Source organism: Halictus rubicundus, unplaced genomic scaffold (genome assembly GCF_050948215.1).
Source record: "Halictus rubicundus isolate RS-2024b unplaced genomic scaffold, iyHalRubi1_principal scaffold0084, whole genome shotgun sequence".
Taxonomy (NCBI): Eukaryota; Metazoa; Arthropoda; class Insecta; order Hymenoptera; family Halictidae; genus Halictus; species Halictus rubicundus.
In genome coordinates, this window is record NW_027488625.1 from 241,708 (window position 1) to 257,622 (window position 15,915).

The 15,915-nt window shown below is 38.8% G+C and overlaps 1 protein-coding gene across 1 annotated transcript in view; it reads left to right on the top strand.

Annotated features, from left to right (window-relative positions):
* Positions 1-14,660, top strand: part of LOC143363651 (uncharacterized) — a 48,079-nt gene extending 33,419 nt beyond the window's left edge. The window contains exon 4 of the mRNA XM_076804214.1: positions 14,499-14,660. Coding sequence (XP_076660329.1) covers positions 14,499-14,585 — 87 coding nt within the window. The 3' untranslated portion in view covers positions 14,586-14,660. The remainder of the gene's footprint in view (positions 1-14,498) is intronic.
* Positions 14,661-15,915: the final 1,255 nt, after the last annotated feature.

Consider the following 15,915-nt stretch of genomic DNA (forward strand, 5'->3'; position numbering starts at 1 on the left):
TCTCTTTTCCGAGAATCGCAGTGGTAACAATAATAAATCAGTTAGCTCTCCCACAAATCACATTTTATTTCTCAAATCATTCGGATCGTAAGTTAAAGGTTCCTCGTTACGGAACCCAACGAAGATCCAAAACACTCCGTAACAATGAGAAGCTGAAAATAATTTTCAAAAAGTTATCTATTCGATCGATTCATTTTCGTTATAAATGCGTAAAATCCCATAATGCAAACGCGTTGACGTTGGTGTGGTGTCGTCCATGCGCGGTGCTTTTAATTGAGCCTGAATTCGATTACTCAGCTGTGGCGTTTACAACCGATATTTATGTAATTAGAACCGCGGTTTAATTCTGACACGGCCTTATTGCGGAAAGAGCCCTCAGTAAATATCGATTTGCCAATAATAACTTCAACAGTGTTCGTTCGTTGGTCGGGTCACCCTAACCCCTTCGTGGAATCGAACGATCGCAGTAAAGCGACCGACAACAATCGAAAAGAATTCCGACGCGAGTTGGTCGCGACAAACGGGAAGACATAGCGGTCGGAGCCGTAGCTGGTAGGCCGACTTGTGCCTCGGAAAGTTCGCAATCATGTTCGTTTAAGATGGCTTTCGTTACAAATCGCCGACTCGAATGCCCGGCGGCAACGCGCTCCGAGGAAATACGAAACTCCGAAGAAATAGAGGAACTGCCGGCGACAGTTTACCGTGTACGTAGCTAATCGGAACGGTGCTCACCCCATTATAACTGAAAATATGGCTGACAGCGAACCTCCGGTGCCGTTACCCAACCGAGACAAGGATAACAGCGGTCTTGAGCCCTTTTCCTCACTCTACCGAATTACCCCCTCCTCGCCGGGTCGTCGACACCCCTCAATGCCACCCTTCGGCTGACATTGAGGGCCATAGTACCTTTTTTGGGTTCAGCTTCACCCATGATGTGCAAAATTAAAAAATGTGACAACAAATTTTCTCCGCGGTTGACGTAAAGTTCTCAAAAAAATTGTTTACATCAGCTAAGAAACTAATTTTAAAATCTCGAAAAAATTGAAGCCCAATGAGTGTTATCGTCTTTTCGAAAGTGTCCGATTACTGCCGTTTCCTGCCCAATTCGAACAACCTAGTGTCCGTAAATATAAAATAACACAGTTTTCGTAAGCTAATGATTTTACCATTGGTACTCATTCCCAAATTTTGGGATCACTGTACCAAAGCCCTTGGGAAACAGAAATTCTCGAATCAAGACACTTCCATTTTTCCACATCTGCCATAAGCTAATGATTTTTCTTTTCACTGTTATTCGTCCCGAAACTTTGAGCTCACTATACTGATCCTTAGGCAGACCTGGAAAAATTTTAGTTAAAAGAAGAAATAGCTATTCGAAATAATTTATTTCCCACCTTTATTTCCATATTGCTGTTTGCAAATAAAAATAGTATTGATTCATTTGAGACATTAGCAATTTCAAGTATTATATTATTTCAATATTTATATTTCTTTATTTCAAATATGTCACAAGAGTGTCGGTATAAAGTATACTCAAACGCGACAATCTGGGCACCAGATATAATTTTGAAAAATAATTTCACAATTATCTCAAACAATTATTAGATAAACTAATTATGTTATTGAACACGTATGGGAAATGTGTATGGGAGGGGATGATGGAAGAGGATGGCAGGGGTTGATGGGGTAGTGCTCGGATCGAGGGGGAAGGGGAGGAATGGTTGAGGAAGGTGGACGAATGGTGGGAGAATATGAGTGGAAGAGGGGGTCCACGAGGTTAGGGAAGGGGGCGGAGGTGTGTGTGTGAGAGAGAGAGAGAGAGAAAAGACAGGTATGCTGTGTATTATTATTTTTTCTGTGATAAGCTTTTGATATTTAATTGTTGTTTTTTGTTACATAATGTAACTTATTGTAGGTTAAGTTATTGTATTTCTGGCGTTGGTTATTTTATTTTTATATTGTTACTTTTATCCTATTTTATGGAAAGTCGACAAGATCTCTCTCTCTCTCTCTCTCTCTCTCTCTCTCTCGCTTGTGTATAAAGCTGTGTGCGGTTTTGCGTGGTAAGGTAATTGGTAAGTTAGGCTAAGGTTAGGATAAGAGCGGGGAAAGGAAGAAGATGCAATGGGAATTGTAATCCTGAGGGGAACAATAAATGATATATAACTAATTATGTTATTGGAAATAATGTTTCAAATGTTTCTGATATAATTTTGGAAAATAATTTCACAATTATCTGAAATAATTATAAAATAAACTAATATTTTATTTGAAATAATGTTTCAAATGATGTCACTTCTAAAGCAATCACCACACTCCGGGTTTTATCCGTTTATGGAAAAAATGAGTAGGTAAAGTTTAAATTATGGTTATTAGCGCGTGTTATAGGTGAGCATCAAGTCCGTACAATGTAGCGAAGACGGAATAACAAATGCATCTAGGCCACGCGGCTGCCGTAGCTTCTGATTATCAGTTGTAAAAGATGGAGACAGGCCCTCGAGGTGTTCGTCTTTTGCTGCAAACTACTTATAACTTGTCCTTGATATAATATTTACAAACAGTCTTGTATTCTGTGCAGCAATTTTAACGATTTTTAGTTGACCATCGGCAATGTAGGTTGCACTTGAGTTGATTCGATGACAGAGCACCTGCGTTTCAGTCACTCAACGGTTAACAAAGTTGCAGCCAGTAATCAGCACTGACCTATTCACCGCGGGTGTGAGTATGCAAAGTGTTGGTTCTCTATTACTGTTGCCATCAATCTCACTAAAATAGTTCTCTTTAACTTAAGGGTATATGCAACCTTGTAGACCTCATAAAATCGAGTGAATCTAACATTTTTCTCTCGCGTACAAAGATACTGTAAACAAAAGACATTCTTTTAGAGAATATTAAGCAACATTTTAGCTTTATTCTCATATTTTTGTTTTTACGTAAAATTGCAAAATGGAGGAGTTATATAACATGTAGCTGTCTAAGGATGAATATAATTGCTTCAATTAAAAACTGTGTTCCCTGTAAAATATAATATAGCTACCAGGCCGTTGCAAAACCGCTGTAATTTATCTCGGCGAATTTTTATTTTGCAATTCCAACGCAGTGGGCATTCCATTACACTATGCACCGAAATAGATTGAACGGTTAGACGGAAAAAAAATCTATAAATCTATTCTATTCTAAAATAATAAATCTGTAATGAAAAAATCTGCGGCAAGTTTGATTGAATAATAACTATCGGAATTTCTTTCGGGGCATAGTCCGGGCTCCGATATCGGGAAAACATCCCACGATTAGGAATAATCTTTTCGGCTATCAAAAGTTTTCGAGTATTTCCGATATCATCGCGAACCGAATTACGCTTTGATAAATTATAATTAAATTACTCCTTTAGACGCTCTTTCAATTACTAAAGAGTCAGTTCGTCATACCGAACCGTAAGATTTTTCTGGATGAATTAGTTTACTACGCGAAGGGAAAAAGAAATTTCGAAAGAATTGCGGGGAAAATACTAAAAGTTCTTTTGTACGAGAGAAAACACACAGAAAATGAAAATTACTTGCATAGCAAAATTTTAAAAATTCGGTTCCAACCAATTGCAATTTTTTTATAAAAGATTCTTTTATTTCAGAAAATTCATTCTTCTAACATTTCGAAGAGAGAAAAGTCGTTTCGTACAATTTCATACATAATAGGAGCATATAATAACCCCTCGAACCACTTTAAAATAAAAGAGATTGATGATCTACTGAAAACAGGGAACAAAGTTCTAATAATTGGAGACCTTAATGCAAGACACCCAGCTTGGAACAATACAAATCTGAATAGCAGTGGAAGAAAAATATATAATTACATTGCAAACAATAATAGCGGCATACTCTTCCCCAATGAACACACACACTATCCCACTAATGGACAACCACCATCCACAATAGACATTGCCATAAACAAAAACATACGAGACATCTCCGAAATGCTGGTTTTACACGAACTAAGCTCAGATCATAATCCTGTGATAATGGAACTGGGAGTATAAATAGTAAATGATCTAGAGAAAAAGGGACTCAACTATAAAAAAGCAAATTGGAAATGAAAGATCAATTACTTTTAGTTTATTTATTACATCTGTAAATTGTACTTACTCCATAATCAAATTCCTCCGGATTGCTTAGAATTTCTTCAACCAATTCTAACCTCTTCTAACGATTTTAGCGGGAATTTTAAATTCGGGAATTTGTTCAGAAACGACACGCTGCGTGATCCTCCTGCGTTATTGATTTGTGTTATCTCCTTCAGCGCACGCATCTCTGCTAATACTTTTGTGAGCAGAACTCTCGTCAAATGGTTCTGCAGTATTAGTGTTTTTAACATCCCATCTCTTTTTTGGCACCCCTTGCAGCAATTATTTTCCGTTTGCTCTCCTATTAATTGTTTGTTAGATATTATATGTTTTAAAGTGAACTTATTTATCTCTAAAATATTTTTCTTAACTTACCAATACTACACTGCTTATCGGAATGTATCTCATCCTCTTGTCCCTCTCCCTGCGATTCCTCGCCAACAGAGTGCGAACAAGCGGCTGAAAAGAAAATATATTTTGATTAAAAAGATATACTAATTACAGAACCAGAATGATTTATAACTATGAATGTAATATATAATGTTTTATAGAGTGCTTTCTTTTGAATTTACATACCTATGTTCCTCTGTTTTTTCAAATCTGGAGTAGGGTAGAAAACTGCTGCCTCGTCAGAGGAGGTACTGTCTTCTAATGTAAACGCTGGCCTCTTTCTTCTCTCCGATGGTGACTCTGCCTCCGATTGCAGATCGCTCGTCTCCTCTGCGGCCTTTGCCTTGTTTCTGGCCTTCGTGTAGTCATCTAGAAGCATTAAACGAAAGCGTTACAAGCGTTATTATTTCAATTGTACATTTAGAGTGTATAATAATTGTGTTTCGGCGTCGACCGACGGTCGGAGCAGCCTCATGCCGGGACCACTCAGAGTTGAGCGCGCAAAGGAATCCACAGGATGGGTCAGTGAGAGGTTGAGAGAGAGAGAGAGAGGGGGGGGGGGAGGGAGAGGGAGAGGGAGAGGGAGAGGGAAAGGGAGAGGGAGCTGATATTAAACTGCACTTTATTGATCGCAGACCGATCACAGGCGGCACGACCGGCCGGTCACTCGCGAGCGATGGAGAGAACGAGAACGTCGCGAGCGCTAGAGAGAAAACGAGAACGTCGCGATCGCTAGAGAACGAGGACGTCGCGAGGTGCGCACGATCGAGAGAGAGAAAGCGCGATCGAGAATCGCGAGCCGGCGGATGGACGGATATCTTGCGCGTGCAGATTTCTGCCGTCGGAACGCGAAACGGAAATCTTGAGCGGCACGAAACGCGTGCCGCCGCGATACGGAAATGTTCAACGCGGGCGACGGAGATCTTCAACGCGCGGCAGAATGCACGTAACGCGGCGCGGAAGATTGTAGAAAATACTGCGAACGAGCAGTTCGAGATCGCGAGAGTCTCCGAGCGAGAGATTTTGAAATCTGACCTGAGCGAGACGAGCGCGAGCAGCAAACTAGCGCGAGAAATATGACTGAAGACGAACGTTAAGAGCGTTAAGCAGCGTGATGCGAGTGACGAACATTAAGAGAGTGAGAAGGCACACGCAGGTGCCTTAAATAACAAGGACCATCGAATGTGGAGCACCGTGATTGGTGCTCCCGAATCGGATAATCCTTGTTTGTCTCGATTTGAAGGATTCGAGCGTTGAAATTCGGCCAATGAGAGACGAAACTGTTGCTACGCGGTGTCGAGCAACGGCGACACGCGTTCTTGCCGCGTGTTGACATACGAGACAAAAACTGTATGATACAGCGGTCGCCAGTTGAGACAATAGCCGCCGAATTCCAACGCTTGAATCCTGAACAAATTGTAACTTACCGAAAGTGCTGTTTCTAAAAATCTTGACCTTGTACTTGGTCCATAAATTGTTACTGGCCTCCATTTTTTTTATTGCGGTCATCAAACGACCCCGTTGCAGTGGTGGCCAGTAACAATTTTCGCCCTCTAACCAGTTTGTTGGCACTGCCTCCACGCTGCCATCTTCGATGAACTGAACCACCGTCCACGTTGCAGTTTCCATTGTTTGCTTGCCTAGAATTGAAAAATACAGTCAAAATTTCTATGGCATGGTTTATAAGAAAACATACTAATTTAAACATTAATTAAAGAGATATATACGGAAATTAAGAGAAGTTATATCAATGTAACAAATATAGCGGAAGAGCATAAGCAAAAACACGAACGATAACAAATAGTAGCAATAAAAATACTTACTTGTCCGAATATTACAAGAATGACGATTTGGAATTATGTTGTTCTCACTTCACACACTTGCTCCTGCTCCCAGATCGATTCACTCGCAAAATTACTTAAAGTGCCGAATACGTCTCCGGATGGTTCCACGATAAGTAATGAGAAGTCACTCGCGCTCCTAGAAGACACCCTCGCCCATCCCCACTCCGCGGCCAGATCCCTTAAGAACAAGGTATCGTCCACAGTAAAGACCCCTAACTTTCTAAACATGTGTCAACGAAAACTCCGAATCGGGTGTGAGTACAACCTCAAGTTGCCAGCCATCGCACAGTGGCGAATTCGGCCGAGTTCGTGGCCAAAATTCGTATCTTCAAATCTATGATGAATTATTGAAATAAATGACGACGATACGACTCCCCTAAAGACGTCTTTTTCAAGACGTGGTTTTAACGTCTGAAATACATACCGAAATAAAACTAACATCTGAAATATAGCTATGTTAGTACTTTTTAATTTGTACTATGTATGTACAATATCTCTTTTTTTACACAGAAGAGCATGCGTTTATGTTTTAAAAATTAACACCAACACTAAAAAATATTGTTCACAGAAAGTTCTAGCCCCCGGTAACATGACGGGTTTTATATCTGACTAATCCGGTACTGGCAGACCGAGGGTAACTTTTTACCGTCAATTTGTGCTGCCTCACCTTATCTGGCGATACTGACAAGGGATCATATTCAGATGCGAAAATCCCATTTTGATGAGACTTATGGGAGCTTATACATAGTTCTTTGAAAGAAATTTGACACGTGCTTTTTTATCAGCAACCATCCACTCGGGGATTAAAACCATATTTTTTGAGATATCTCGGAAACCAGACGTCGAATAAATTTGAATTTTTTTTAAATTGTGTGTTTTTCAATGGGAAATGTAGTCGCGCAAGAAAATTTTAACAAAAGTTTTTTGTTTAAACAATATATTAAAAATTTGATTTTTTTTCAGTTTCCCTTATTTATTGTTAGTTCATTTTAATGTAAACTTGGGTGTGTGATCTTTGATCCAAAATAGGGGGTACATGTTTTTTTTTGCCATTTAACAATAATTATGCATAATGGAAGATATTCTTGCGCCTGGCGTGCGTAGGAAGGAATTCTGGCTGGTTTTATCGAAATATAAGCATTTAGTATAAACCTGTATAGTATTTTAAACAATACCACTGGGTTATGTGTCGTTTATTATTTTATTAGTAGCGAGAGAAGGTGGCGCAGGTAGCAGCGTGACGCGGTGCTAATTATAATTACGGCGCGCCGCAAAAAAAATCAAATTTTTAATATATTGTTTAAACAACAAACTTTTGTTAAAATTTTCTTGCGCGACTACATTTCCCATTGAAAAACACACAATTTAAAAAAAAATTCAAATTTTTTCGACCTCTGGTTTCCGAGATATCTCCAAAAATATGGTTTTGACCGCCAACTTTGAGGGCTGTTTTCACCCCTTCAAAGTGGATGGTTGCCGATAAAAAAAAACAAGTGTGAAATATTTTTCAAAGAACTATAAGCTCCCACAAGTTTCATCAAAATCGGATTTTCGCATCTGATTATGTTCCCTTGTGAGTATGAAAGGGACGAGGAGTTCTAGCAATAAATGACGGTCGACGAAGCGAGGCTCTACTGTAATTATTTCTCTTTCTATCGATATTTTACCGACCGTATATGACACCACATTTTAAAAAAGGACATCTTAAACAATATCATATGATGAAGTCTATTGCCAAAACAACCGCTGGTAACCAATGCGTTAACTATTTCTAGCCCATCATCATGTTTTCTATCATCCTACCAATGATTCACAGATTAAATAGGAGTCACGAGTGACCGACGAGGAATAAGTCGTAGCCAGAAGAGAACAAAAACACGAGGGGTCAACCGTATGGCGATCAGACGTATTAAAAACGCCGTAAGCAATTCTCCCCCTAAATTCTCTTCCCTTGGCGCGGTTCTCATCTCTGACGGTCGCAGGGGTGGGAAGAAAGGATGTCACGTATATACAGTTTCGCTGTCAAAGGGACGATACGTACTTTCGCACGAATTATGAAAAGGTACACCACAAGTGGGTAGCGATATTGTTACCACCGGGATGCTTCTGTTCTCACTGAAGAAAAGGGTGGTATTTGCTGAGAGCACGTGGGTGGTACACACCGCGACATACATTCTGTGTAAGACTCTAGCAAACCGCGCGTGCCTGTGTTGCACGAAAAAATTTGCCCTTTCCGGAGGCGATGCTTTATTTCCAGAGAAACTGTTTGTCCCTGAGCCTCGTGGCTGGAAAAATTATGATAGTGGAACTGGCAAAAGTGGAGCTAACACCTCTCCTCACCTGTGAAGAAATGCGGAAAATACGAAGCGGATACTGTTGCTCAACGTATCCTCTTCGAAACGGATTTATATTATTTAGTGATTGTAAAATCGAGGCAGCCAATCGATGGGGGCAGAAATAAAATAAATCAGCATACGAGAAGCATGTAACAATTTCCGATATTTCGCAGCCGATTGAACGACCAGCGATCGAGCAGTGGCTCCTGAAACTTATTACTCTGACGCAACGGCGAAGGGCAGAGGGGGTGGGGCCGACACGAACGTGAACACTACCAAGCAGAACCGGGGGTAATGTAGAATGAAAAACGAGGAAAAGTCGAAGATAAAATTTCAGTGTAGCTGGAAAACGCGGAGTATCAAGCCGATTTTTTCCTTACGGCGCTGAAAACGTAACAATGAAATTATTGGCCACACCTAACACTGATTCCTACCGTGTCCCTGCTGGCCAATCCCGCGAATGGAAACGGTAAAATCGGATTTGTTACGTTCTGTCGAAAGCTCTTGATCGGGAGATTAAATATCTTCACATTCAAATTCGTGGAATTTAAAAGGTTTTTGTATCAGCCCATTGAGAGCATCGAATTTAAAAAATTATATTTTGAAGGATTATTCATCCCAGGCTAAACGAACAATGATTAACAAGACCGAGGATTTTATAGATTCGTGTTAAAAATGGATGGATCAAACGCAAAACAGTATAGAAGCATTTAGAAAATCTAGAAACGCATAAACGATTTAAAAGGGAAATAAATTTGGTCTCTGTATTTTTCAACGAACGCAGGCGATATTTCTTTCGCATTAAAATTCGCAATATATTGATTAATATTTCGCCCGAACGACTCGATGACTCTTCTCTCTCCGTAAACATGTAATCTGTTAAATTTTCGATTTTAATAAGCGCGGATATGTCCGGCCAACGGGCAAATAGACCATCCACGCGATTATACACAAAACGCGATAAAATAAACGCGTCATTTGTTGCGAACGTGATTTTTATTTTATTTCCAATCTCGCGAAATCCCATGGTCATTTACGGAAGAATTGAAATAAATATTTTTTTAAATTTTCAATGTACTGTTCAATGACCCGCGTTTTTCGTTAATAACTCCTTAACGAAGTCGAGCAGAACATTTTCACGGAGGAAAAAGTTATATAAAATTTATTGTTATGATAAAAGTTATTATAAAAAGTATATTCTGCAATGATTACATATCGACTTCTGTTCTCTACAATTTTTTTTTTTTTATTGAAAATTGCAGAGAACAGAAGTTAACTAAAAATGTATTCCTTCTTTCAACAATTCTAATGAACAGAGAATAATGTAATAACTAGACTGTGGATCTTTATCTTGTATTTTTGATTTTTATTTAGTGACGACAATCTATAACTTTAACCATTTGTCCTGCTTTAACTGCAAAAGATACGCGAACTCTTTTCACACGCGACGATTCTTTGGACTCGCCCGAGTTGAATGGCGTATTTATTGTATAACATTTTTGTATAAAATTAATAAAATAATATAATATTAGATTTTCTGAAGATTTTTGGAGGATAAATTAATTTTTTTGTTTCTTCGGACATACGCTCGAAATCGTTGAAAATCTGACTGAACGTGTTCTCGATATTTCTATAAAGTGATGTGAAATCATCATTTTAACGTTAAAAATTAAGGGTTGTAGGCAAAATCTAGCTACGTCATAGAGTGAACCGTCTCCCTTTGGGCATATCGTGAAAAAGCTGTTACAGGTGATACAGACGTAGCGTTTGATGAATCAAATAAAATAGTGGCGCAAGGGACAGGAGAAGATATTGTTGGACACTGTGAAATTTGCTGATCTTTCGGAATTGCTTTCCCAGAGACCGTGCGACCGATTCTATTGAAACTTTTAGGGCGATTCGTCATACCGTTGACGTAACGAAAGAAAATTGCTTCGACAGGAAAATATAGTTATTGTCGATATAAAAGCGTCATTTCTGACGTCTTGTGTCTATCTAAAAGTGACAATTCAAAGTGACCTGATATTTTTCATGATTTCCTTTGTAACAGTGAATTGAGCCTGTGAATCGTGAACGTTCCGAGAGAAAGCAATTTTTACGGAAAATCCCATGAAACAATTTATTTTAATAGTATCATCGTTGTTAGAAATTCTAACTGTTAATAGAGATTTTAAGAAATTAGAATTGTCCCAAACAACGCGTTTTACGTTCTACGTGTCGTGCTGAGTATCGTAGGAGCATGAACTGATCGCGTGCCATAGCTCTGTTAATTTTACGGAATTTTTAATTAAAATTCCGGAGGGCCAGACAACGGTATTCGATTACAATATTTCTCGAAATCAAGCCACGAAATTCTATCGTATTCTAACAATAATTATTCTGATTATTAAATAGATTAAGAAATAATTTAATAAATAATCAAATTGTTTGACGAATACTTCGCGTTTGCTTTAAACCTCACAAGAAAACTTCGATTGACTATTTCGCCGAGGGATTTTTCGCATGTTCCGGGAAGTTCATATTTATTCATCGAGTTGCATTGGCGTTTGAAACAAACGGAAGAATGGGATGAAAAAGTTCTTGTTTGCATACCCGACATATGTAGATATTCCCGTTGAAATCGCGCACGTGACGGGCTTTCTTGATTAGCCGTAAAAATTCGAATTTCAGTCTCCGCTCGAAAAATTTGCGTCACAGAGGGGAATCATTATTCCCGCAGGGTATTATATCCCGTCGGCCGGGATCGTGTGCGCCCGAATACGAGGCGCATACAGTTACACGCGATCCGCTTCTTGTTCCATATTTCACGGTGGGCCCAATAAGGATCACAATTAAGCCCGTACGTAGTGTTCGTCTTCCGCAATTTGACAGTGTCTAACTCTCCTTACGCAAAATTATGCGCGGTGACTTCCGGCCCGTGTTAATTGCGACGTGGAATCCGTGGAACACCGTATCGAACGCGATTGTCGAGAGTGGATTGCCAAAATGGAATTGAACAACGGGCAATAAACAAACATCGTTAAGTGCTAATTTTTGTTCGCTGTGGATTTTGTGCATTTATAGAAAAATGGAAACTGGAAAGCTAAATTGTGAAGGTGTTAGAAAAATTGGAGAATATTATTTTCAATTTATGAAAGTTGTTGAAAGAACAGGCACATTTTCATCTAGTTTCTATTTTTTACGATCAACTTATTATTTATTTAGAACAATTTTATTTTCTATAAAGGTTTTCGATACAAGAATCGAAAGTTTCTTATCGAAATGCAACAATGGTGATGACACTGGCAAGACCCGTGTTGTTGACATATATCGAAAATTCACTGTACTTCCAAATTTCGGTAATTCAGAAATTGTCCGGCGATCGACAAACCAGCCCTCGATCACTTGTGACTCATCTCAACTTCGATGACCTTATGAGAACGACTAGAGACGTTTGACCTTAACTGCCGAGTCCTTCTATTTTGGGGGGTGTGAAAAATTCATGTGCTTTTTGCCTCTCATCACGGACGCGATGCTTAACGAGATATTTTATTTATTATGGCGGGTGATTCTTGTCGATGGACTGCGGATGTTTGGGCAATTTTCAGTTTCTGTAGTCAAACTTTAAGAAACCCCACGAAATCTTATTTTCAGTGGTAGCAACTTTGTAGATCTAAAATCAAGAAAAATTCTACTCAATTCTATTGAATTTTGTAGTGTAGATATAATTGAAATCAATCTGAAAAGCCGGATATAATAATTTTCTTTGGGGTTATTGCAGGAAAGAAGATAGCTGAACTTCTTAAAGGTAGTTTCCGACGGATCGGTTGAAAATAATGAAAACGGTACGCTAACGTACACCGATCAGAAACATTTCTATCTTCGTTATATCTTGGAATTATTTCCTGCGCGAAATTGCGTGCAACATCCGTAAAAGTCGATTTTAATTTTTCTTTTTATTTAAGGACAATGGCATTCCTTATTACAAAAAAGTAAGATGTACGAGCAACAACGGTGTCAACATCTCCGCTAATTTCCCGTCAAAAAACTTCCCGCAAAGCAGCCACCTTTGTTCGCGTAAAAACGAAGGATCTCCTAAGCGGTTTTCTTGATTGAGGGGATGAAGAAATTCATTTTTATCTTCCGGAGATACGAGGACGCGCGAAATACGTCTGTAATTGTGTGTGAACCGTATAATCCTCGAGCATACTACTTGAGCATATTTCGATTTTCTAGAAACCGATAGATCTTATTTGTTTGCTAAAAGCCATTTTATTAATCGATTATACACTCGCCATATTTTGGACAGTAGTGGTCAGTTATGATACAGAAGCACGTTGGGGTGTTAAGGGTTAATAGATGACACGAACTTCCACGTTTATCTAACCTGATCTAATTCGTCGGGGGTTACAACTCCTAAAAGCCCCGTTTATTCGACCGGTAATTTCAAGCGATAGATCGAACCGGGCAAGTGACGAAAGTTTAAAATTCTCTGACTTTATTAAACGTTGCTCGATCAGCTTGTAAACTTCGCCCGCGTCCCATTAACTAATTGTTTTCACAACGCCATGGTTTCCCGGCCAAGGTAAGTTATGAAAACGAGGCTGGCCGGTGCATCCGATAACTATGCGATTCGATTCCCTGCGTCTTCAGAGCTGCACATGACTTTTTATTCCTCGGCGGAGGCTAAGGAAAATGATTTCCATCCACAATGGCCGACGTCGCGGACGTTCTCGCCGTTCCCTCGAACTGATTCGTTCGATTGTATCAGAAACTTTCTGTATTTCGTCCTCTATGAAACGATAAGCTCTCACCTTGTTCTTATAAGGATCATTCCACGCGAAATCGGACTCTTGTTGCAGCAATGTTTCGCATTTTGTTCAAACTTGAATATATTGTAGTCACCTATGAACAAGTCTCAAAGGATTTTCATGATTTTACAGAAAAGTAAGAAAGTGTCACTCTTTTTTCATTAAATTATACGGCTAGAACTAACAAATCGACAAAGATCAAAGATGAGTTTTTGGGAGCTTATAGTGATAACGTAAGAGAGTATACTAAAAATGTTGTCATTTGAAAAAAATGTTTTTTTCACCATTCATTTTGCAATTGTTTGAAATAGATGCAATATTTTCATGGCCGGAATATTCTTAAAAATTTGAAAAAGAATGGGGAGATAGGGCAAAGTGTCCCCATTACTGACCCTTTAATGAGAATTAAAATTATTTTAAGTGAACGCTGCACGTAGGTAAGACTGTCCGGCCGCTGCTTCTACCGCGCGCCAGCCGTCGGAAGCTGTATGTCACGGTGCAGCGTTCACTTGAAATAACTTTAATTACGGAAATTTGAAAATGTCCGCTTTTATGAGAAAGTTCCTCATTTCCCTTAAATTTTTAAAAATGCTCCTGCCACGAAAGCAGGAACATTTGTTTCAAACAATTGCAATATAAACGGTGGAGAAACATTTTCTTCGAATGACAACATTTTTAGTCTACATACACTCTAAGGATGCGTGCGAATTTAGGGGTAACACTGTCGCGACTTATTCTCCAGAGTCAAATCGTCAGTGTTTTATTATGCACGAAAGGAATGGCACTCTGCGGTAGCATCGGAAATATTTGCTACCGGAGAGGGCTATTCCTTTCGTGCATAATAAAACACTGACGAATTTGACTCTGGAGAGTAACTCGCGACAGTTTTACTCTCAAATGCACACACAGTCGTAGAGTGTCCGGTACGTTAAAAACGTTGTCATTTGAAATAAAAAAAAAGGTTTTCTTCACCATTTATTTATTGCAATTGTTTTAGACAAATGCAATGTTTTCGTGGCAGGAACATTTTTCAAAATTTGAAGAATACGAGGACCTTTATCAAAATATCGGACAGTTTAAAATTGACGAAATTAAAGTTATGAAATGAACGCTGCACCACAGACGAGGTATAAGGATAGACCTATCATCCAATGCATTTTCGTGTCCAACGTTTTTGGGGTCACGTAACCCCATTACCATTTTCGTGTCACATCCTGTATAACCAACTGGAACTAAAATCTGCTGACAGCGTCGTTAGTAGTAGGAATTACAATTAAAAATAGCTATATATATAGTCACTGCAGTCTCGCGAATACAATAGAATATTGTTTTCTAAAATACTAATTTCGGTTATGATTAGTTAAACTTTATGTTGGGTATAAATAACAAATGAATGAAACTGTACGTACAATAAAGAATATGTTTAACTGCAAAATTCGAAATGTTGTAAACAGCCAAATATTAATATGTACTTTATAAATGTAACGTATACGCGAATAAATTAATTGTTCAGAACTGTATTGTTATTGTTAGAGGATGATATAATTTTGTTCCTATTATTAATTAACTACATTGCTTTGAACAGTAATTATTATATAAATATTTTTTAAATGGTTTTTATGAAAATTTTCATGAACATTACAAGACAAATTGTTTTGGATCTTCGTTGGGTTCCGTAACGTTGGAACCTTTAACTTACGATCGCGAAATGTTTGAGAAATAAAGTCGGAATTTGTGGGAGAGCTAATCGATTGATTCGTGTTATCACTGCGGTTCTCGGAAAAGAGAGCGAGGGCTCGACGGATTGTCGTGTATATTGACGGGGCTCTCTCCCCTCGCCGCGCACCCCGAACTACTCGGTCCGCCCGAAGTGTGCGGGGAGAGAGAGAGACGAACCGCGACGACGGCCGAGTCCTCAATACAAACAAAGTTCGGCAGTCGCTAATTTGCCGTGTGTGCGTGCGGACGCACAGCGGCACCGACCAGCTGATTGCTCGAACACAAATGTTTTAATAACTTACTAAAAACTACAAAGCCAAGCTTTGAACGTAACTTGGTTATATATAAATAACCTTTTGTAATTTTGAAATTTGAACACCAATTATTACTATATTTGTTAACAATAAATAAAAGATTCGTCTTAACATCAGCTACAACAATATGTAATAAAAAATACTTAGTTTTATATTTACTTAAAAAATTAAGATGACCATAATTTTTTATCAAAAAAATTTTTGTCTATTGGGATTTATAGATAACTGAGTATCGATTAACTTTTGTTGGAAACATTATTCTGCCAGATTATCCGAAATGTTTAAAACATCCCCAGATGGCTTCTTTTGGGTCACTGAGATCTTGGTTGGTGGCCCGTCGAGAAATTTTCCGAGTGTGGTACTCGCGAAATTATCGTACATAATTCCTTATGCGTTGCTTCCTGG